The sequence below is a fragment of the Dendrobates tinctorius genome, unplaced genomic scaffold, assembly GCF_039654945.1.
Source record: "Dendrobates tinctorius isolate UK_male_01 unplaced genomic scaffold, ASM3965494v1 ptg000231l, whole genome shotgun sequence".
NCBI classification, from domain to species: Eukaryota; Metazoa; Chordata; class Amphibia; order Anura; family Dendrobatidae; genus Dendrobates; species Dendrobates tinctorius.
The window spans coordinates 7,534,534-7,557,471 of record NW_027361898.1 but is presented as its reverse complement, the minus strand read 5'-3'; the positions used below and the strand labels follow the sequence as shown (position 1 = coordinate 7,557,471).

Below are 22,938 nucleotides of genomic sequence, written 5' to 3'. Positions count from 1 at the left end.
GAAGCATTCCCTGTCATCACCGATCCTCCACCAAATTTCACAGTGGGTACAAGATACTGTGGCTTGTACGCCTCGCCAGGTCTCCGTCTAACCATTAGACGAGACCAGGTGTTGGGCAAAGCTGAAAATTAGACTGATCAGAGAAGATTACCTAACTCCAGTCCTCTATGGTCCAATCCTTATGGTCTTTGGCAAACTTCAGCCTGGCTCTCCTTTGCTTCTCATTGATGAAAGGCTTTTTTCTAGCTTTACATGACTTGAGCCCTGCCTCTAGGAGTCTGTTACGAAATGTTCTTGCCGTGCACTTCACCCAAGCTGCCATTTGCCATTCCTTTTTAGGTCACTTGACATTCGAATAAGATGACGGTCATCCCGGTCAGTGGAGAGTCGTTTTCACCCTCTGCCAGTCTGTAGCTTTGTTGTCCCCATGTCTGCTGCTTGTCCATGTTGTAGTGGACTGCCGTCTTTGAAATTTTAACGATGGAGGCAACATGACGCTCACTGTATCCCTCTGCTAGTAAATCCAGAATTGAGCCCTTTTTTTGCTCACTCAAGACTTTTCTTTTTAACTCCTTTGGAAAGATTAAAAGTTATTTTTCATTCCTATTACTTTTGGGATATTACTAGCACTTGTTTTGCCATCCAGCTTGTCCTATTGCAAGATAATTGTGAACACCACAGCAGGGTTTTTTATACTTTGCTCCGTTAAACAAGATTTGGTTCAGTTGATCACCTAATTACAAGCACATTAAGTAGAATGAGGTGTACACTGGCTGGAATTCAACTGACACTGGAACGGAATGGCTGTCAGACATGTAGAGAAGCTGACCTTTATAAAACTGTGCAGTGGTCTCTTAATTTTTGCCAGAGCTGTATATATATATATATATATATATATATATATATATATATATATATACACACACACACACAGTATATAGTGAGGCAGTGATCGGAGTCATATGTGAGGGTTGCTACGTGTCCCCCAGGATGCGCTCAGAAGTGTACTAGATCCGGTGGAGTGCCTTGTGGTCACAGCAGGATGCCTGTAAGTCCCAAGGCAGAATGGAAGTAAGCTTGAACCTGGTCAAGTTATTTTGACCAAGGAGTTGTTCAGGAAAACCTGGCATAGGCTTTTATTTTTGAAATGGACTGCAGGAAGGTAGTGGTGTCAGTCCATTTCCTCCAGCCCGGATCTTACCAGTGGCCCATGGCCACAGAATCTAGGAGAGAAGTTAAAAAAACCTGCAGGAGGGTCTGAGTGTGTCAGTGTTGGAGTTTGCAACCTGTGGAGCAGTCGGCTCTGCGAAAAGGCTCTGTCTGTGTGAGGAAACACAAGGCCAAGCAGACCAAACTCCTGGCACCCCACTGCCTGATACAGTGGTGCAGTTGTCCTGATCACCCGGACATTATTTGACTGTTTTTGCTTCCCGGCTGCGATCCAGAGGATATCATTTTGGTATTTTTACTGTGTGAGTACTCTAAATATTAAAGAGACTTTTGTTTTTGGAACTTTACTGTAGCCACCGCCTCCTCACTGCATAGGTGTGCTACCGCAGCACTATATATATATATATATATATATATATATATATATATATATACACATACACACACACACACACTTTTTTTTCCTAAAATACAAAGTAAGTATGTGTATAAGTATGTGTCATTTTTTACTTCAGGCCTTTTAGAGATTATTTCATTTTCAACTTGCTTAACTGTTCACAATAACAGGACTATTGACCAGGAGTGTCCAAACTTTTACATGCCGCTGTATACAATGCACTCACCTATCTGCTTGTTTAGTTCCAGAAGTAATTTGTGCCAGGCAGTCACTGCTGTGCTTGTGCAGGTCGGAGGGACAAAATCACTGTAAAAAGAAGATTATACTTAGATTGTTTTCTATTACATGTGTTTAGGTTGCAGATCCCTCTCTGGTTATCTGGTACCTGACTGAGCACAGCAGCCGGTGTCTCTCTACATGGAGAGGTTTACACCGATCCATCAGCAGATCCGCTTCTGTTTTTACTGTTCCCAGGATTTCATCCGCTTCTCGCTTTGCAAACTCTCTGTGAAATACATAAAGTTACACCTCAGAATTCAGACCAAATGACCCGTTTGTTTCATGCAGCGCATTAGCAAAATTCACCTGAAGTCCCGAAGCATTGTTTCTTTTCTATAACTTTTCCAAGCCTTTACCAGATCTTGCCACCGGAGGCGCTGAAGCCCTTCTCTTTTCAGTTTGGCTTCCATCAGATTAAGGGACAGCTTGGCAATCGCTCGGTGGTTGGCCAGTACGGCCTGATTAATCATCTAAGAGTATGGGGATACGGACAGTAAATCACATACAGTTGTGTGACGAAGTGCTTGCCCCTTGTTTCCGTTAAAGGACAAAGAAATCCTAACCTACAGGCCCTGTGTGAAAAAGTAATTGCTCCCCCCCTTAAAACACAAATTAACTGTGGTTTACCACACCCTATGAAAGCTGGGTTCAAATTCCCTAGCCACACACAGGCCTGATTACTGCCACACCCATTCTCAATCAAGAAATCACTTAAATAGGAACTGTCTGACAAAGTGAAATAGACTAAAAGTTCCTTAAAATCTAGAAATCATGCCATGATCCACATAAGTTCTGGAACAAATGAGAAACAATCTAATTGAGATCTATCAGTCTGGAAATAACTGATTGCTAATTGTGCTAGCATCCCAGGACGTATGTGTAGTCGTGACAATATCAGCGCTGCTCACCTCCCGATGCAGTAGTGAGCAATATCCGACCAGCTCTCTATCTCTTTAGCGTTATCCATAGTGCATGTTTGGAACAGGCTCACGGCGACAGCAGGGGTGCGGATGGCACTATCATAGCAATGCTACAGTAGTATTTTATATACAGTTGTGGCCAAAAGTATTGACACCCCTGCAATTTTGTCAGATAATACTCAGTTTCTTCCTGAAAATGATTGCAATCACAAATTCTTTGGTATTATTATCTTCATTTAATTTGTCTTAAATGAAAAAACACAAAAGAGAATGAAGCAAAAAGCAAAACATTGATCATTACACGCAAAACTCCAAAAATGGGCCAGATAAAAGTATTGGCACCCTCAGCCTAATACTTGGTTGCACAACCTTTAGCCAAAATAACTGCGACCAACCGCTTCCGGTAACCATCAATGCGTTTCTTACAATGCTCTGCTGGAATTTTAGACCATTCTTCTTTGACAAACTGCTCCAGGTCCCTGATATTAGAAGGGTGCCTTCTCCACACTGCCATTTTTAGATCTCTCCACAGGTGTTCTATGGGATTCAGGTCTGGACTCATTGCTGGCCACCTTAGAAGTCTCCAGTGCTTTCTCTCAAACCATTTTCTAGTGCTTTTTGAAGTGTGTTTTGGGTCATTGTCCTGCTGGAAGACCCATGACCTCTGAGGGAGACCCAGCTTTCTCACACTGGGCCCTACACTATGCTGCAAAATTTGTTGGTAGTCTTCAGACTTCATAATGCCATGCACACGGTCAAGCAGTCCAGTGCCAGAGGCAGCAAAGCAACCCCAAAACATCAGGGAACCTCCGCCATGTTTGACTGTAGGGACCGTGTTTTTTTTCTTTGAATGCCTCTCTTTTTCTCCTGTAAACTCTATCTTGATGCCTTTGCTCTACTTTTGTCTCATCTGACCAGAGAACATTCTTCCAAAATGTTTTAGGCTTTTTCAGGTAAGTTTTGGCAAACTCCAGCATGGCTTTTTTATGTCTCGGGGTAAGAAGTGGGGTCTTCCTGGGTCTCCTACATACAGTCCCTTTTCATTCAGACGCCGACGGATAGTACGGGTTGACACTATTGTACCCTCGGACTGCAGGGCAGCTTGAACTTGTTTGGATGTTAGTCGAGGTTCTTTATCCAACATCCGCACAATCTTGCGTTGAAATCTCTTGTCAATTTTTCTTTTCCGTCCACATCTAGGGAGGTTAGCCACAGTGCCATGGGCTTTAAACTTCTTGATGACACTGCGCACGGTAGACACAGGAACATTCAGGTCTTTGGAGATGAACTTGTAGCCTTGAGATTGCTCATGCTTCCTCACAATTTGGTTTCTCAAGTCCTCAGACAGTTCTTTGGTCTTCTTTCTTTTCTCTATGCTCAAGGTGGTACACACAAGGACACAGGACAGAGGTTGAGTCAACTTTAATCCATGTCAACTGGCTGCAAGTGTGATTTAGTTATTGCCAACACCTGTTAGGTGCCACAGGTAAGTTACAGGTGCTGTTAATTACACAAATTAGAGAAGCATCACATGATTTTTCAAACAGTGCCAATACTTTTGTCCACCCTCTTTTTTATGTTTAGTGTGGAATTATATCCAATTTGGCTTTAGGACAATTCTTTTTGTGTTTTTTCATTTAAGACAAATTAAATGAAGATAATAATAACAAAGAATTTGTTTGCAATAATTTTCAGGAAGAAACTGAGTATTATCTGACAAAATTGCAGGGGTGTCAATACTTTTGGCCATAACTGTATATATATATATATATATATATATATATATATATATATATATTCTGGACCGTGAAGAAGGCGAGTTTTACCGCTGAAACGCGTAGTCCTATCTGCATTACTTTCCTGCGCTATTGCTGTTTTGAACTGCTTGGACCATTATACCTTATTTTAATGGATTTATGAATGAAAAGAAAGAAATATTTTTTAACAGCATCCTGGATTTCTCATGTTATTGCTGGACCTTGTTTTGTCGTTGTCTATATATATATATATTACATTTATTATGCAAAACAGTCCCAGACCATCCCTCTACCACCACATTTTACTGTTGGTATGATGCTCCTTTTCTGAAACGCTTTGTTTCTTCTACACCAGATGTAATGGGACATACACCTTTCAAAAAGTTAATTTTTTGTCTCGTCAGTCCGCAGATTATTCTCCCATCCCTGACGAAGGAATCAGTGCATTCCGTAACGCGTAGGGACAACTTTTTTGGCCCCCTGTGCCTTCCTTAGCCAGTCACGTGATTGCATCACGTGACTGTGACGTCACGCAAGGTCCTGCAGCATCTCTGCACCTTGCCGGCTTGATGCTGAACACGGCGCTTGGACTAAACACAAGCGGGCGCTGGTATCTTACATCACGGGCGCCCGTCCGGGACAGTGTCCTATTTGTATCTCCTGCAGCACTTCACCATCTGGAGAGTTTAACTGTGAACGGAGGTATTGAGCTTTTTTATATAAAGCAGGATCACCCAGCTTTTCTCACAGAACCTTCTTTAAAAGGCAACCACCTTTCCTTTTAGCTCTGAAAAGAGGACCATCCAGCTTTCCCCATAGCACCTTCCTTTGAAGGTTACCACTCATCTATTCAGTCTCAGAACTCACATTAATATAACCATTTATTGGCAGGATCACCCAGCTTTTATCACAGGACCTTCCTTAAAAGCCAACCACCTTTCATTTTAGCTCTGAGAAGAGGACTATCGAGCTTTCCCTATAGGACCTTCCTTTAAAGGCTACCACTCATCCATTCAGTCTCAGAATTCACATTAAGGTAACCCTTCATTGGCAGGATCACCCAGCTTTTCCTACATGACCTTCCTTAAAAGGTAACCACCTTTCTTTTTAGCTCTGAAAAGAGGATCATCCAGCTTTCCCTATATGACCTTCCTCGAAAGGCTACTACTCATCTATTCAGTTTCAGAACTCATGTCAAGGTAACCCTTTATTGGCACTTATTTTTATTATTAAGCTTTTTATTACTAAGCCATTTATTATTATATAGCTGATAGTATTTATCTATTTATTATTTTATTTGAGGGTACATTCATAGCGCAAATTCTAAACTATATATTCTCCCAAAAGCCTTGGGAATCATCAAGATGTTTTCTGGCAAAACTGAGACGAACCTTTATGTTCTTATTGCTCAGCAGTGGTTTTCTTCTTGGAACTCTACCATGCACCTACACTACCGTTCAAAAGTTTGGGGTCACCCAGACAATTTTGTGTTTTCCATGAAAACTCATACTTTTATTAATCAAATGAGTTGCCAAATGAATTTAAAATCTAGTCCAGACATTGACAAGGTTTTAAAAAAAGATTTTTATTTGAAATAATAATTTTCTCCTTCAAACTTTTGTCAAAGAATGCTCCCTTTGCAGCAATTACAGCATTGCAGACCTTTGGCTTTCCAGCAGTTAATTTGCTGAGGTAATCTGGAGAAATTTCACCCCATGACTCCAGAAGCCCCTCCCACAAGTTGGTTTGGCTTGATGGGCACTTTTTGCATTCCATACGTTCTGGCTGCTCCCACAACAGCTCAATGGGGTGGAGATCTGGTGACTGCGCTGGCCACTGCAATACAGATAGAACACCAGCTGCCTGCTTCTTCCCTAAATAATTCTTGCATAATTTGGAGGTGTGCTTTGGGTCATTGTCCTGTTGTAGGATGAAATTGACCCCACAGGGTATGGCATGGCATTGCAAAATGGAGTGATAGCCTTCCTTATTCAAAATCCCTTTTACCTTGTACAAATCTACCACTTTACCAGCACCAAAGCAACTCCAGACCATCACATTACCTCCACCATGCTTGACAGATGGCATCAGAAACTCTTCTAGCATCTTTTCAGTTGTTCTGCGTCTCATAAATGTTCTTCTGTGTGATCCAAACACCTCAAACTTGGATTAGTCTGTCCATAACACTTTTTTTCCAATCTTACTCTGTCCAATGTCTGTGTTCTTTTGCCCATATTAATCTTTTCCTTTTATTGGCCAGTGTCAGATATGGCTTTTTCTTTGCCACTCTGCCCTGAAGACAGCATCTCGGAGTCGCCTCTTCACTGTAGACGTTGACACTGGCGTTTTGCATGTACTATTTAATGAAGCTGCCAGTTGAGGACCTGTGAGGCATCAATTTCTCAAACTGCAGACTCTAATGTACTTGTCTTGTTGCTCAGTTGTGCAGCAGGGCCTCCCACTTCTCTTTCTACTCTGGTTAGAGCCTGTTTGTGGTCTCCTCTGAAGGGAGTAGTACACACCGTTGTAGGAAATCTTCAGTTTCTTGGCAATTTCTAACATGGAATAGCCTTCATTTCTAAGAACAAGAGAAGACTGTCGAGTTTCACATGAAAGTTCTTTTTTTCTGGCCATTTTGAGAGTTTAATGGAACCAACAAATGTAATGCTCCAGATTCTCAACTAGCTCAAAAGGAAGGTCAGGTTTATAGCTTCTCTAATCAGCCAAACTGTTTTGTGTGTATTATTTAATGAATGTCACGCGGCGGCTGCCGCGCACTCCTTCCCTTACCTCCCCCCGGCCCCAGCTCACCCGCTCGCCGGTGGCCTCCTCGCTTCGGCTCCGGCTGCTGCGGGCCACGGCGCGGTCTCTTCCGGCCATCCTTCCTCGGCCGGCGACCGCCTCCGTCCGGCCCTCTGGATCGCGCCAGGTGCGCGCCCCCGCTCCTCCTCCTCGGCGGGCGCGCGTCCACTCTATGGCCGGGCGCACGCTCTCCTCCTCCTGAGGACGCGCGTCTCCTCCTCCAACTTGAGGTCATGAACCGGAAGGCCTCCCACTTCCCTATATCAGGCCGCCTCCTCCTGCTGGCGATGCCTGACTATCACTAGGCCTTGCTAGTGACTCTGGCCCGCTCTCCTTGTGCTTCCCAGCCTCCTGTCCGTCCGTTGACTCATTCCTCCTTGTTCTCTCTCCTAGGCTCAGTGTCTCCAAGCCGTGGCCGTCACTTCAGTGTCTCCAAGCCGTGGCCGTCACTTCAGTGTCTCCAAGCCGTGCCCGCCACTTCTGTGTCTCCAAGCCTTGCCCGTCACTCCTGTGTCTCCAAGCCGTGCCGTCACTCCTGTGTCTCCTAGCCGTGCCCGTCTCTTCTGTGCCGCCAAGCCGTGCCCGTCTGTCCGGTGTCTCCAATCTGGATCTACCTGTCTGTCCGCTGATACGTTCCCTGGGTACCAGCTGCCGTGGTGATAGTTACCCGCGGGCTTGCCCCATACACTCCCTGTATAGGGGGTGGTCCACCTGGTCAGCTCGCCCTCGGGAGGTTCGTTGCCACGGTCTAGTGGGTCCACCCCAGGAGTACCTTACAATGAAGCTGCCAGTTGAGGACCTGCGAGGTATCGATTTCTCAAACTACAGACTCTAATGTACTGGTCTTGTTGCTCAGTTGTGCAGCGGGGTCTCCCACTTCTCTTTCTACTCTGGTTAGAGCCTGTTTGTGCTCTCCTCTGTAGGAAATCTTCAGTTTCTTGGCAATTTCTCGCATTGAATAGCCTTCATTTCTAAGAACAAGAATAGACTGTCGAGTTTCACATGAAAGTTATTTTCTACTGGCCATTTTTAGAGTTTAATGGAACCAACAAATGTAATGCTCCAGATTCTCAACTAGCTCAAAGGAACGTCAGGTTTATAGCTTCTCTAATCAGCCAAACTGTTTTCAGCTGTGCTAACATACTTTCACAAGGGTTTTCAACGGTATTTTAACCATCTATTAGTCTTCTTACACAGTTAACAAACACAAAGTATCATAAGAACACTGGAGTGATGGTTGTTGGAAATGGGTCTCTATACACCCATGATGATATTGCATTACAAACCAGACATTTGCAGCTAGAATAGTCAATTACCACATTAACAATGTATAGAGTGTATTTCTGAATCATTTAATGTTGGCTTCATTGGAAAAAACTATACGTTTCTTTCAAAAATAAGAACTATTTCTAAGTGACCCTAAACTTTTGAAAGGTAGTGTATTTCACCTATTTTTGCCCAGTCTCTTTCTAATGGTAGAGTCATGAACACTGACCTTAACTGAGCAGGTGAGGCCTGCAGTTCTTTACACGTTGTTGTCGGGTCTTTTGTGACCTCTTGGAAGAGTTGTCGCTGCACTGTTGGGGTAATTTTGGTTGGCTGGCCACTCCTGGGAAGATTCAGCACTGTTCCATATTTTCCCCATTTGTTAATGTATTTCACTGTGGTTTGCTGGAGTCCCAAATCTTTAGTAATGGCTTTATAACCTTTTCCAGACTGATAGATCTCAATTACTTTGTGTCTCATTTGTTCCAGAATTTCGTTGGATTGCAGCATGATGTCTAGTGTGAGGGCAGTGACCGGGGTCATATGCGAGGTCGCTATGTGTCCCCCAGGATGTGTAAAGAAGCATATGGAGGCCAGGAGAGTGCAGTGCAGTCACATGCATAGCAGTGATTGCAAGGCAGAACAGAAGTGTTGATCTTGGGTAAGCTATTTGTCCAAGGCGGATTTAAGAAAACCTGCCATGGGCTTGTAATTTTGAAATGGACTACAGGATAGTAGTGGGGCGGCCTATTTCCTTCCCCGGCCCCAGATTTTCCATGTGGCCTACGGCTACAGGCTCTGTTGTACAAACCCTGCAGTCATGCAATCAGAGCAGAAGGCTTTGCAGAGCTCAATCTGTGTGAGTCAACACAGGGCCAAGCAGAGCCAAAAGGCCTGGCACCCCCAGCATACACGGCGGTGCAGTCACCCACGGCAATGCTCACAGACTGACTTTGTTTTCCAAACTGCAATCCGGAGGATACCACATGCTGTGCACTGGACATTGAACACGTTTTTCTGTGAACTTTCCTGCAGTCACTGCCTGTTTGTCACACTGCATAAACCCTGCTGCACTACACTAGCTTTTCAGGAACTTTTGTTCTACTTCATTTTGTCAGGCACGTCCTAAACCACAGTTAATTTAAAAAGGCCCTGTAGATTTGGATTTATTTTTCCCTTACAAGTAAAGACATTCATTTAAAAACTGCATTTTGTGCAGCACATCCAAAATAGTGAAAGAGTGAGGGCAAAGATAAAATATATAGAAAGTTTAAATGGTCACTTCACCTGTCCCCAACCAACAAAATGGAATAAAAAAAAAAGATCAGAAAGTCCTAAAGACCTCAAAATTATACCAATAAAAACTATGGTGTATATCCTACAACTACGGAAAAATAAAAAAAAAGTTCAGGATTTTGAAAGAAAAAAAATATAGAAATAAAGAGAAAATACTAAAAAAGCCTAAGCATGGCTCACCATGGCTTCTTTATGGATAAATCTGTGCACATCAGGTGGCATGAGAAAGCAAATTTCTGTCAGCAGGGCCGTGAACTTCCGCAAAACTTCTGCAATCTGCAATGGAGAAAGGGGGGAATTATTATTAGCAGGGGCACTAACAGCTCAGAAAAAAGGCAACAATACACGTCGAACACTGTGCAAGTGATCTGCTGCACTGGGCGCATTCACCCCGCCCAGCGGGTATGTACAATGGATGGCGGACCTCCTCTCCTGATGTCCGCGCCTCTCGCCTACGCTACTATAGCCTGTGCTGTGCCCTATGGTCATAAAGTGGAACTCTTCCGGACTCTTTTGGGCGAGCAGGAGCTCATGGCGACAGACGCTTCCATTTATTTTTCCAGGATTATCCGAACGTACCCGCTTGGCTCGTTTTTGCTCCACTTCCAACATTGTCTTCTCTGTATCCCTTATGTAATCCCTCCGGTGCCTGGATTCCTCAATAACCCGGTCCCAGAGATCCACTAGAGCCTATATGGAGACAGAAAAAAAATCTGTGAAAATTCTCAACATTTCCAATTTTCTTTTTTTTCATTTCAGTACCTCTGCTTTCTGTCAGTGGAAGGAACAGCAGATGTCAATATCCGGAGGCTGAAAAACCCGACCTGATCATGTCCAACAGGGTTTTTTGGCAGATCCACTGTGACAAGTTTGGAATTTACATTGGGTGGGAATGATCGGAATGGGTTTTCAGTCTCCGGAAGGAAGAAAGGATATTCCTATTCACTGAAACCAAGCCAAGGTCCTGAAGGCTAGAAGTCCTGGTTATCCCTGTCATTATAAGATAGCCTGAAGTCGTTTTACACACCTTCACGCAGACACTTACGCTCATGGTGACGCTGGCGTTGTCCGTCCCGTTCTCAGACTTCTGGAATAATATGTCAGTCTTTATATCGGACTTGCTGATTTTTCCCTGGAGACTTTCTCCGGCTTCCATAACTAAAATCTCCATTTCCTGATAATGAAAAAAGTAAAAAATGATGGAAACACGATAGTGTCTCTGGTGTAACGAGCACAAGTGTGAGCCTTCTCCGCACCTTGCTGATATCCGCCAACTCCTTCTGCAGGGAGGACACGGCTGCGGCGTGCCGCTCTTGTCTGGCGGAGGTGATCCGTTTCAGGAGTCCACTGTCCGTTTTCTCAGGAACTAAAGTACACGATAATGTATCAGATGTTTGACGCTTAAGCAAGCAGTGCAGCAGCAGAAGAGTTAAAAAAATGCTGCTATAACAGTTTGCTTAACCCCTTGCGATACGTGCAGCACATTTACAGTGCCTTCTAGTTAGGGGCTAGTGTCATAGATGGGCAGGATGGAGACGGCGCACACTTTGCTGCAATGTCCAGGATCAGACATAGCTCCTATCCCGGCTGTATAATTAGAGGGAGGGGATTGTTTTGTCACCAAATAATCATCTGGCCAATACAAGAATGATGCGGGAAAAAAGTGCAAGACCATGTTGGTGGGGATCCAACACCCGAGACCCCCACCAGTCAGCAGCTTTTCTCTCCATAGGTGTCCGCAGTGGAGAAGCACAGCTCCTATTCCCTTCAGTAGCGGAGCTGCTGGACCCCCACCAACCTCATACTGATGACTATCCTTAGGACATTTCAGGAACCTCCCAACCCCAGACAATGTTCCCCTTAGGCGGGGTTTTCGTACTGCAGCTGCCAGAGCTGTGGCTTTTTTTGGCGCAGCAGGGAACCGTCATTCTGCAGCATCAATACAACCGCTATATGAGTAAGTATTCAATCCCCCGATCCAGCATTATATAAACCTGTCTGACTGGTCTACAAGCCCAGAAAACAGCGCAGATTACCGATGACGTCACACAGGCCTCGCACTTCTCTGGCTGCGATCAAATCTTCACTTTCCTGAATTGTCCTAAGAGCGTTCGCTGCTCCTTCCCTGGAAGGAAGATTACAGATGGGAGAAGAGAGCACAAAATGTAATAATACCGCACCATAGAACCACCAGTATACAGATAATACTGCCCCATAGAACCACGAGTATACAGATAATACTGCACCATAGAACCACCAGTATACAGATAATACTGCACCATAGAACCACCAGTATACAGATAATGCTGCCCCATAGAACCACGAGTATACAGATAATGCTGCCCCATAGAACCACGAGTATACAGATAATACCGCACCATAGAACCACGAGTATACAGATAATACTGCACCATAGAACCAACAGTATACAGGTAATGCTGCACCATAGAACCACCAGTATACAGATAATACCGCACCATAGAACCACCAGTATACAGATAATACTGCACCATAGAACCACCAGTATACAGATAATACCGCACCATAGAACCACCAGTATACAGATAATACTGCACCATAGAACCACCAGTATACAGATAATACTGCACCATAGAACCACCAGTATACAGATAATACCGCACCATAGAACCACCAGTATACAGATAATACCGCACCATAGAACCACCAGTATACAGATGATACAGCACCATAGAACCACCAGTATACAGATAATACCGCACCATAGAACCACCAGTATACAGATGATACCGCACCATAGAACCACCAGTATACAGATAATACCGCACCATAGAACCACCAGTATACAGATAATACCGCACCATAGAACCACCAGTATACAGATAATACCGCACCATAGAACCACCAGTATACAGATAATACCGCACCATAGAACCACCAGTATACAGATAATACCGCACCATAGAACCACCAGTATACAGATGATACCGCACCATAGAACCACCAGTATACAGATGATACCGCACCATAGAACCACCAGTATACAGATAATACCGCACCATAGAACCACCAGTATACAGATGATACCGCACCATACAACCACCAGTATACAGATGATACCGCACCATAGAACCACCAGTATACAGACGATATCGCACCATAGAACCACCAGTATACAGATGATACCGCACCATAGAACCACCAGTATACAGATAATACTGCACCATAGAACCACCAGTATACAGATAATACCGCACCATAGAACCACCAGTATACAGATAATACCGCACCATAGAGCCACCAGAATACAGATAATACGGCACCATAGAACCACCAGTATACAGATGATACCGCACCATAGAGCCACCAGTATACAGATAATACGGCACCATAGAACCACCAGTATAAAGATAATATTGCACGATAGAATCACCTGTATACAGATAATACCGCACCATAGACTCACCTGTACACAGATAATACCGCACCATAGACTCACCTGTACACAGATAATACTGCAGCATAGACTCACCTGTACAGATAATACTGCACCATAGACTCACCTGTACACAGATAATACTGCACCATAGAACCACCAGTATACAGATAATACCGCACCATAGAACCACCAGTATACAGATGATACCGCACCATAGAACCACCAGTATACAGATAATATTGCACCATAGAATCACCTGTATACAGATAATACCGCACCATAGACTCACCTGTATACAGATAATACCGCACCATAGACTCACCTGTACACAGATAATACCGCACCATAGACTCACCTGTACACAGATAATACTGCAGCATAGACTCACCTGTACACAGATAATACTGCACCGTAGACTCACCTGTACACAGATAATACCGCACCATAGACTCACATGTATACAACCGGGTTCTCCGTGAAACCGTCACATGGCATGCTATCCACCCAGCGATGCTGGCGAGCAGATAACAGCCCTGCAGAGCGGGTGTCGTCATCCCTGATAAGGGGAATCTTCCCACGGTCAAACCGTCCTCCATGCTGTGCCCCCCGAGTTCGCGCCTCTCCAAGTGACCGTACGAGCTGCACCTGTAACAGCAGGACAAGGCTCAACAAGCAGTTCCACCTACACTGCAGATGGCAGCGGCTGTGAAGGCCCCGTACCTCCGCATCGAAGATCTGTCTGTAGACTTTACCGCTGGGAACAACATGGACTTCTCCAACAAGAGCCATAGCGTCAGCTTACGTGTACCAGAGGGGGCGGTGCGTGTTCCTCTGCCATCTGGAAATATACATATAGTGACAGTGCCACTCCCAGGACCCCTAGTGCTATCAGCCTCAGTATAATAAAGATGTCTCCAAGAGTTCATATAGACCCCTCGCATGGATGGACGGAGGGACCCCTGCAGGACGCACACATCACTCCGCTCTGATATAGGTGTAAGGGGTTACAAAGACTGTTTTAAGCCTCACACATATTCCGAATTAAAAGCTGGTAAATGTTGAATGTTTTGCTCTGTATATATTATCATGTATCTGAATGTTGCTATGTGTATATTATATTCTTGTTTAGGGACAGCGTAGTGACGGAATTAGCCCACTAGAGGGGGCATTTTAGCACACCTAGGATGGGATAAGTAATCTAATATATAAAGCTCAATGTAGGTGTGTGTGTGATGTATGTACAGTATGTATGTGTGTATGTCCGGGAATGGCATCTGCACGTCGCAGCTACAGCCACAAAATTTTGCAGAGTCACACGTCTGGACCCCGAGAGTGTCATAGGCTATGTTGTGAGGCAAAATTTTAACCCCGCGCGTTCCAATTCACCAAACAATTTTGCCCCTAGCTACATAATGGGGAAAAAGTGAAAGGAAAAGTGTTGGAGACACATTGACAGCTGCCTGATGTGAACAAGGGGGACTTAAAGGGAATCTGTCACCCCTTTTTTGAGATATCATATAATGATATCATTCAATTGTGTGTCACATAAGGATTCTCTTGGTACTTTTGCTTCCCCCTGACCCCGCACCTTTCATGCATAAATACCTTTTTTATATCGGTTCAGATGTATGTAATCTGCTGCTGTCCGGGGCTTATTCAACTGCTCCCCCCTCCCTGTCTTGCTCTACACAAGAAGAAATGCCTAGAGCAAGACAGGGAGGGGAGGAGCAGGTGAATAAGCCCCGCCCAGCGGACCGGACAGCGGCAGTTTACATACATCTGAACCGATATAAACAAGGTATTTATGCATGAAAGGTGTGGGGTCAGGGGGAAGCAAAAGTACCAAGAGAATCCTTATGTGACACACAATTGAATGATATCATTATATGATATCTCAAAAAAGGGGTGACAGATTCCCTTTAAGAGAATGAGAGCGATGGCGCCAAGCAGTATATACCGTACAGTTGCTAGGGTGGGGCCCTGACATGGGATACTCACCACACACGGGGATATGAACGCACACACAAAATGCGCCACACACTACCACGTGCTTCAACACATATACCACCCTCAGCACACATTTCACCACACATACACCAACCTCGCCACATAAAAGTCAAAACACAAAAGTCGCCACTCAAAACTCGCCACGCTGTCCCAGAGCTGTTTAAAAGATGAAAAATGAGCTGTGATTGGTTGCTATCAGCAACAGTTTTCTTTGTAGACAGTTGTGGTAACTGAGGCCTGTTATTCTTATCATTTCTATGGTGTTATCGTCCTTCTGTAAAGCTGGAAATAATTTATTACCGTGCCAACACAGACCACCCTCTGACACAGACTGCAGGGGGAGCCCAGTAGCACACAGGATAGGATTAGATACACAGCTCAGCATAGAGCATCACACAGGATAGGATTAGATACACGGCTCAGCAGTCAGTATCACACAGGATATGATTAGATACACAGCTCAGCAGTCAGTATCACACAGGATAGGATTAGATACACGGCTCAGCAGTCAGTATCACACAGAATAGGATTAGATACACAGGTCAGCAGTCAGTATCACACAGAATTGTGTTAGATACACGGTTAAGCAGACAGTATCACACAGAATAGGATTAGATACACGGCTCAGCAGTCTCTATCACACAGGATAGAATTAGAAACACGGCTCAGCAGCATCACACAGGATAGGATTAGATACACGGCTCAGCAGACAGTATCACACAGGATGAGATTAGATACACAGCTCAGCAGACAGTATCACACAGGTTAGGATTAGATACACGGCTGAGCAGTCAGTATCACACAGGATAGGACTAGATACACGGCTCAGCAGACAGTATCACACAGGATAGGATTAGATACACAGCTCAGCAGTCAGTATCACACAGGATAGGATTAGATACACAGCTCAGCAGTCAGTATCACACAGGAGAGGATTAGATACACAGCTCAGCACACAGTATCACACAGGATAGGATTAGAAACACGGCTCAGCAGTCAGTATCACACAGGATAGGATTAGATACACGGCTCAGCAGACAGTATCACACAGGATGAGATTAGATACACAGCTCAGCAGACAGTATCACACAGGATAGGATTAAATACACGGCTGAGCAGTCAGTATCACACAGGATAGGAATAGATACACGGCTCAGCAGACGGTATCACACAGGATAGGACTAGATACACGGCTCAGCAGACAGTATCACACAGGATAGGATTAGATACACAGCTCAGCAGTCAGTATCACACAGGATAGGATTAGATACACGGCTCAGCAGTCAGTATCACACAGGATAGGATTAGATACACAGCTCAGCACACAGTATCACACAGGATAGGATTAGAGACACGGCTCAGCAGTCAGTATCACACAGGATAGGATTAGAGACACGGCTCAGCAGTCAGTATCACACAGGATGAGATTAGATACACAGCTCAGCAGTCAGTATCACACAGGATAGGAATAGATACACGGCTGAGCAGTCAGTAACACACAGGATAGGATTAGATACACGGCTCAGCAGTCAGTATCACACAGGATAGGATTAGATATACAGCTCAGCAGTCAGTATCACACAAGATAGGATTAGATACACAGCTCAGCAGACAGTATCACACAGGATAGGAATAGATATACGGCTCAGCACACAGTATCACACAGAATAGTATTAGATACACGGCTCAGCAGTCAGTATCACACAGGATAGGATTAGATACACAGCTCAGCAGTCAGTATCACACAGGAGAGGATTAGACACATGGCTCAGCAGGCAGTATCACACAGTATAGGATTAGATACGCAGCTCAGCACACAGTATCACACAGAATAGTATTAGATACACGGCTCAGCGGTCAGTATCACACAGGATAGGGTTAGATACACGGCTCAGCACACAGTATCACACAGGATACGATTAGATACACAGCTCAGCAGTCAGTATCACACAGGAGAGGATTAGGCACATGGCTCAGCAGGCAGTATCACACGGGATAGGATTAGATACACAGCTCAGCAGTCAGTATCACACAGGATAGGAATAGATACACGGCTCAGCAGACTATCACACAGAATAGGATTAGATACATGGCTCAGCAGTCAGTATCACACAGGATAGGATTAGATACACAGGTCAGCAGTCAGTATCACACAGAATTGTATTAGATACACGGCTCAGCAGACAGTATCACAAAGAATAGGATTAGATACACGGCTCAGCAGTCAGTATCACACAGGATAGAATTAGATGCACGGTTTTTATGTGCAATATAATCATTATAATTTGTTATAACTAACCACAGTTGGTTACTATGCCCAGGCAACGCCGGGCTCTTCAGCTAGTAGTTAATATAGGAGGGGCCAACTGTGTGTAAGGCAGAGAATTTCCTGCATTCTAGTTAGTATAGGGGCTGGGAGCCCGGACAGGGCAGGTGAACCCCGTAACGTTAAAGGAGCCCAGTCGTCTGGGGCCTGGCAGCAGAAGGTCACAACATTGAGGGAATACAGGGTAGCTCCAATAAGTGGCAGCTAACTACGTGGGCTGATGCCCTTTTGTCTGGGGCGAAATGGACAGGAGAACTCCTGAAAATAGTTAGGCTGACCCGAAGGAACGTTGTGGTACCGGATGAGACGGTACGACCCTGGGACATTCTGGAAGAAGCGAGGGAAAGCACAGGAAAGGCAAAGAGTGTACTCTGTGATGATCCCTGTGATGTAACTGTGACTGATCCGGACATACTGAGAATGGAACCAGGTAAAGTTCTTTATGTTAAGTTGGAACTGGACTCCGTCTTTGTGTGATTCCATCAAGAAGCAAACCTCAGCATATCAGAGAGGATCCGGATGGATCTGAAAACGGAAAGAAAGGTATGCCACAAAAGGGACATTGTATGCATGTGAAGGGAGGCCGGGGCGTGATTGAGCAATCTTTGTCAGCCACGACTACGGCCCTGCCTCCCCTTACATAGGTATGGCTCCACCCAGTGCGCTGATATCGGTAATGAGCCACCCAATGTACTTGTACAGTTATGGCTCCAGTGCACCCCAACTATTATGGCTCCACCAGTGCGGTCGTAGTTATGGCTCCTAACAGTGCACCCCTACTAGTATGGCTCCGCCCACTGCACACATACAACTATGGCTCCACCCATTGCACGCATACAATTATGGCTCCACCCATTGCACTCATACAATTATGGCTCCGCCCATTGCACTCATACAATTATGGATCTGCCCATTGCACTCATACAATTATGGCTCCGCCCAGTGCATTTGTACACTTTAGGCTCCACCCAGTGCATGCCTACAGTTTGGACTCCGCCGAGTGTGGCTGTGACCAGTACACTCCTATAGGTCAGCTATGACTCCGCCCGTTGCACTTGTACAGGTATGGCTCCTCCCAGTGTCCTCCTACAGTAATGGCTCCACCCAGTACACTCCTACATGTCATTTATGGCTTCGCCCTGTGCATACATACATCTATGGCCCCGCCCAGTACGCTTCTATAGGTTAGTTATGGCTCATCCCTATGCACACTTACAGTTATGGCTCTGCCCATACGCTCCTATAGGTCTGTTATGGCTCCGCCCTATGCACAATTACAGTTATGGCTCTGCCCAGTACGCTCCTATAGGTCTGTTATGCCTCCGTCCAATGCACGCTTACAGTTATGCCTCCGCCCAATGCACGCCTACAGTTATGCCTCCGCCCAATGCGCGCCTACAGCTATGGCTCCATCCAATGCACATCTACAGTTATGTCTCCGCCCCAATGCACGCCTACAGTTATGCTTCCGTCCAATGGACGCCTACCGTTATACCTCCGTCCAGTGCACGCCAACAGCTATGCCTCCGCCAAGTACGCTCCTATAGGTCAGTTATGTCTCCACCCAGTGCGCTCCTATAGGTCTGTTATGGCTCCGCCCAATGCACGCCTACAGTTATGCCTCCGCCCAATGCGCGCCTACAGCTATGGCTCCATCCAATGCACATCTACAGTTATGTCTCCGCCCCAATGCACGCCTACAGTTATGCTTCCGTCCAATGGACGCCTACCATTATACCTCCGTCCAGTGCACGCCAACAGCTATGCCTCCGCCAAGAACGCTCCTATAGGTCAGTTATGTCTCCGCCCAGTGCGCTCCTATAGGTCTGTTATGGCTCCGCCGAGTACGCTCCTATAGGTCAGTTATGCCTCCGACAATGCATGCCTACAGTTATGCCTCCGTCCAATGCACGCCTATAGTTCGGTTATGGCTCCACCCTACACGTGCTCCGGAGCGCTATGTCAGTTATGGCTCCTCCCAGCGCACGCCTACAGTTATGTCTCCGTCCAATGCACACCTATAGTTCGGTTATGGCTCCACCCTACACGTGCTCCGGAGCGCTATGTCAGTTATGGCTCCTCCCAGCGCACGCCTATAGTTATGGCTCCACCCAGTATGCTCCTATAGGACCGTTATGGCTCTGCCCAGTGCACGCCTACAGTTATGGCTCCACCCTACACGTGCTCTGCTCTTATGTATCAGTTGTTTCTCCGCCCTGCATGTTCCTACAGTTATGCCTCCGCCCAGTGCATGTCTACAGTTATGGCTCCGCCCAGTGCACGCCTACAGTTATAGCTCCGCCTTGTGCACTCCTATAGGTCAGTTATTGCTCCACCCTACACATGCTCCGGAGCGCTCCTGTGTCAGTTATGGCTCCGCTCAGTTCACGCCTACAGTCATGGCTCCACCCAGTGCACGCCTACAGTTATGGCTCCGCCCAGTGTAATCCTATAGGTCAGTGCTCCTGTGTCAGTTATGGCTCCGCCCAGTGCACGCTTACAGTTATGGCTCCACCCTACACGCGCTCCGAAGCGCTCCTGTCAGTTATGGCTCCACCCAGTGCACGCCTTCAGTCATGGCTCCGCCCAGTGCACGCCTAGAGTTATGGCTCCGCCCAGTGTACTCCTATAGGTCAGTTATGGCTCCACCCTACACGTGCTCTGGAGTGCTCCTGTGTCAGTTATGGCTCCGCCCAGTGCACGCTTAGTTATGGCTCCACCCAACACGTGCCCCGGAGCGCTCCTGTCAGTTATGGCTCCGCCCAGTGCACGCCTTCAGTCATGGCTCCGCCCAGTGCACGCCTACAGTTATGGCTCCGCCCAGTGCACGCCTACAGTCATGGCTCCGCCCCGTGCACTCCTATAGGTCCGTTATAGCTCCGCCCTTGCACACCAACAGTCATGGCTCCGCCCCGTGCACTCCTATAGGTCCGTTATGGCTCCGCCCTTGCACACCAACAGTCATGGCTCCGCCCCGTGCACTCCTATAGGTCCGTTATGGCTCCGCCCTTGCACGCCTACAGTCATGGCTCCGCCCAGTGCATGCCTATAGGTCCGTTATGACTCCGCCCTTGCACGCCTACAGTTATGGCTCCGCCCCTTGCACGCCTATAGGTCCGTTATGACTCCGCCCTTGCACGCCCTACAGTCATGGCTCCGCCCCGTGCAGTCCTATAGGTCCGTTATGGCTCCGCCCAGCGTGTTCCTACAGTTTCTGTCACTATAAGTGAGAACTATAAAATGACGTCCTGTGCCTTTAAGTGGCCGGTGCCTCAGAGCTGGGTGACGGGGGACACAGGACCTGAGCAGTCACTTCTGGGGCCGCGCTCCTGCGCTTACACGTGATCCATCACTCCGGACCCCGCACAGTCCTTACCTGAGCTCCGGCAGCGCCTCCTGTCACTAACTCACAAAGCTGGAGTGTACGGAAGCGTGGGGTCACCATGACAACGACACGGAAATATCGCGGGAAGTGCGAGAACTCCGCTTATTTACATATAGGGGCGGGACTTTTAGCATGACGTATACGTGAATGGGATGTGTGATCGGGCGCCCTCTTGTGCTCACTCAGAGACTTGCATCTGCAGGTAACAGTATGGACACGGCCATCATTGCAGTCAGCTACAGCTACTGATAATGCCTTTATGTTCTATCTGGAATCAGCTGATCATGTGACCAAAAAGTTAATTACACTGCCAAACAGTGCTCATCTGGCTTTGACCCCTGGGAGGAGAATAACAGATGTTGGGAGATTCGCTCATCTCTCTTTGCCCTGCGCATTATTACGTCACTTATAGGTCTCGCCATAATCGTCCTGCCCTGGAGAATCCCATTACTGGGTCATTTTTAGCGCACTATGGTAAAGTGAATGGTGTCATTGAAAACTGTAAGGCTACGTCCCCATAGTGGGGTCACCGAGGCGTTGGAATTAAGGCTGCGTTCACATGAGGAGCTTTTGAAAATACAGATTTTATGCACCCATTAAATAAAAACAGGATTAGTTTGACTTTATCAAAAAATTGCACCATAAAAAAAATCACCAAAAACTCATCATGGGAACACAGAAAAAGATAGCGGGTAAAAGGGGAAGAAAAAAACGAAAGCGCAAAAAGGGAGAATGGGAGTGCGGATCAGGGTGTACAATGGCGCTGAGAAGTGTGAGTGTGTGTGTGTAAGGTATCCAGCAGGAACGCGGGATGCAGTGATGGGACGCAGGCAGGGCAAGGATTAACAGGTTTAAAGGGGAATACTCCACGCAGGGAGGTAAGGAGTTAAACAGTCGGGAGTAGTGTTGAGCGATACCGTCCGATACTTAAAAGTATCGGATCGGAATGGATCGGCCGATCTAAAAAAAATATCGGGTATCGCCGATTCCGATACCGGAAGTCCCATTCAAGTCTATGGGACTTCCGGTATCGGAATAAGAAAAACCCTATTTTTGCCTTGTACAGCCTCTCTGGGGTCTGTCCGGGCCTTTCGGGGGGCTGTGCCGGCCTGCCGGTGGTCTGTGCAGGCTCCGGGGGTCTGTGCCGACTGCCCGGGGGTCTGTACCGGCCTGCCGGGGGGCTGTGCCAGCCTGCCGGTGGTCTGTGCAGGCTCCGGGGGTCTGTGCCGACTGCCCGGGGGTCTGTGCGGCCTGCCGGGGGGCTGTGCCAGCCTGCCGGTGGTCTGTGCCGACTGCCCGGGGGTCTGTGCCGACTGCCCGGGGGTCTGTGCAGGCTCCGGGGGTCTGTGCAGGCATCGTCCGATGGGACTACAAGTCCCATCGGGCGATGCCTGCTACCATGACAGTGATTGACACAATAGCCAATGATGGGACAGTAGTAGTCCCATCATCCGGCTAATGTATTGAATGTAAAAAAAAAAAAAAATACATACTACATACATACTACATACATAATACATATATACTACATGCATGCAACATACATACAACATATATACTACATGCATGCAACATGCATACTACATATATACCACATATATACTACATGCAACATACATACTACATACATACTACATACATACTACATGCTACATACATGCAACATACATACTACATACATAATACATATACTACATGCATGCAACATACATACAACATATATACTACATGCATGCAACATACATACTACATATATACTACATATATACTACATGTAACATACATACTACATATATACTACATGCTACATACATGCAACATACATACTACATACTTGCTACATACATACTACATACTTGCTACATACATGCTACATACATACTACATACAACATATATACTACATGCATGCTACA

The 22,938-nt window shown here is 46.2% G+C and overlaps 1 protein-coding gene across 1 annotated transcript in view; it reads right to left on the bottom strand.

Annotated features, from left to right (window-relative positions):
• CCDC180 (coiled-coil domain containing 180) overlaps window positions 1-21,092 on the bottom strand; it is an 82,239-nt gene extending 61,147 nt beyond the window's left edge. The window contains exons 1-11 of the mRNA XM_073556050.1: window positions 21,015-21,092; window positions 14,026-14,143; window positions 13,760-13,950; window positions 11,924-12,012; window positions 11,144-11,253; window positions 10,933-11,061; window positions 10,467-10,577; window positions 10,068-10,163; window positions 2,153-2,316; window positions 1,953-2,072; window positions 1,794-1,873 (exon numbers count right to left, since the gene is read on the bottom strand). Of these exons, the coding sequence (XP_073412151.1) occupies window positions 1,794-1,873; window positions 1,953-2,072; window positions 2,153-2,316; window positions 10,068-10,163; window positions 10,467-10,577; window positions 10,933-11,061; window positions 11,144-11,253; window positions 11,924-12,012; window positions 13,760-13,950; window positions 14,026-14,094 (1,159 nt within the window). The 5' untranslated portion in view covers window positions 14,095-14,143; window positions 21,015-21,092. The remainder of the gene's footprint in view (window positions 1-1,793; window positions 1,874-1,952; window positions 2,073-2,152; window positions 2,317-10,067; window positions 10,164-10,466; window positions 10,578-10,932; window positions 11,062-11,143; window positions 11,254-11,923; window positions 12,013-13,759; window positions 13,951-14,025; window positions 14,144-21,014) is intronic.
• Window positions 21,093-22,938: the final 1,846 nt, after the last annotated feature.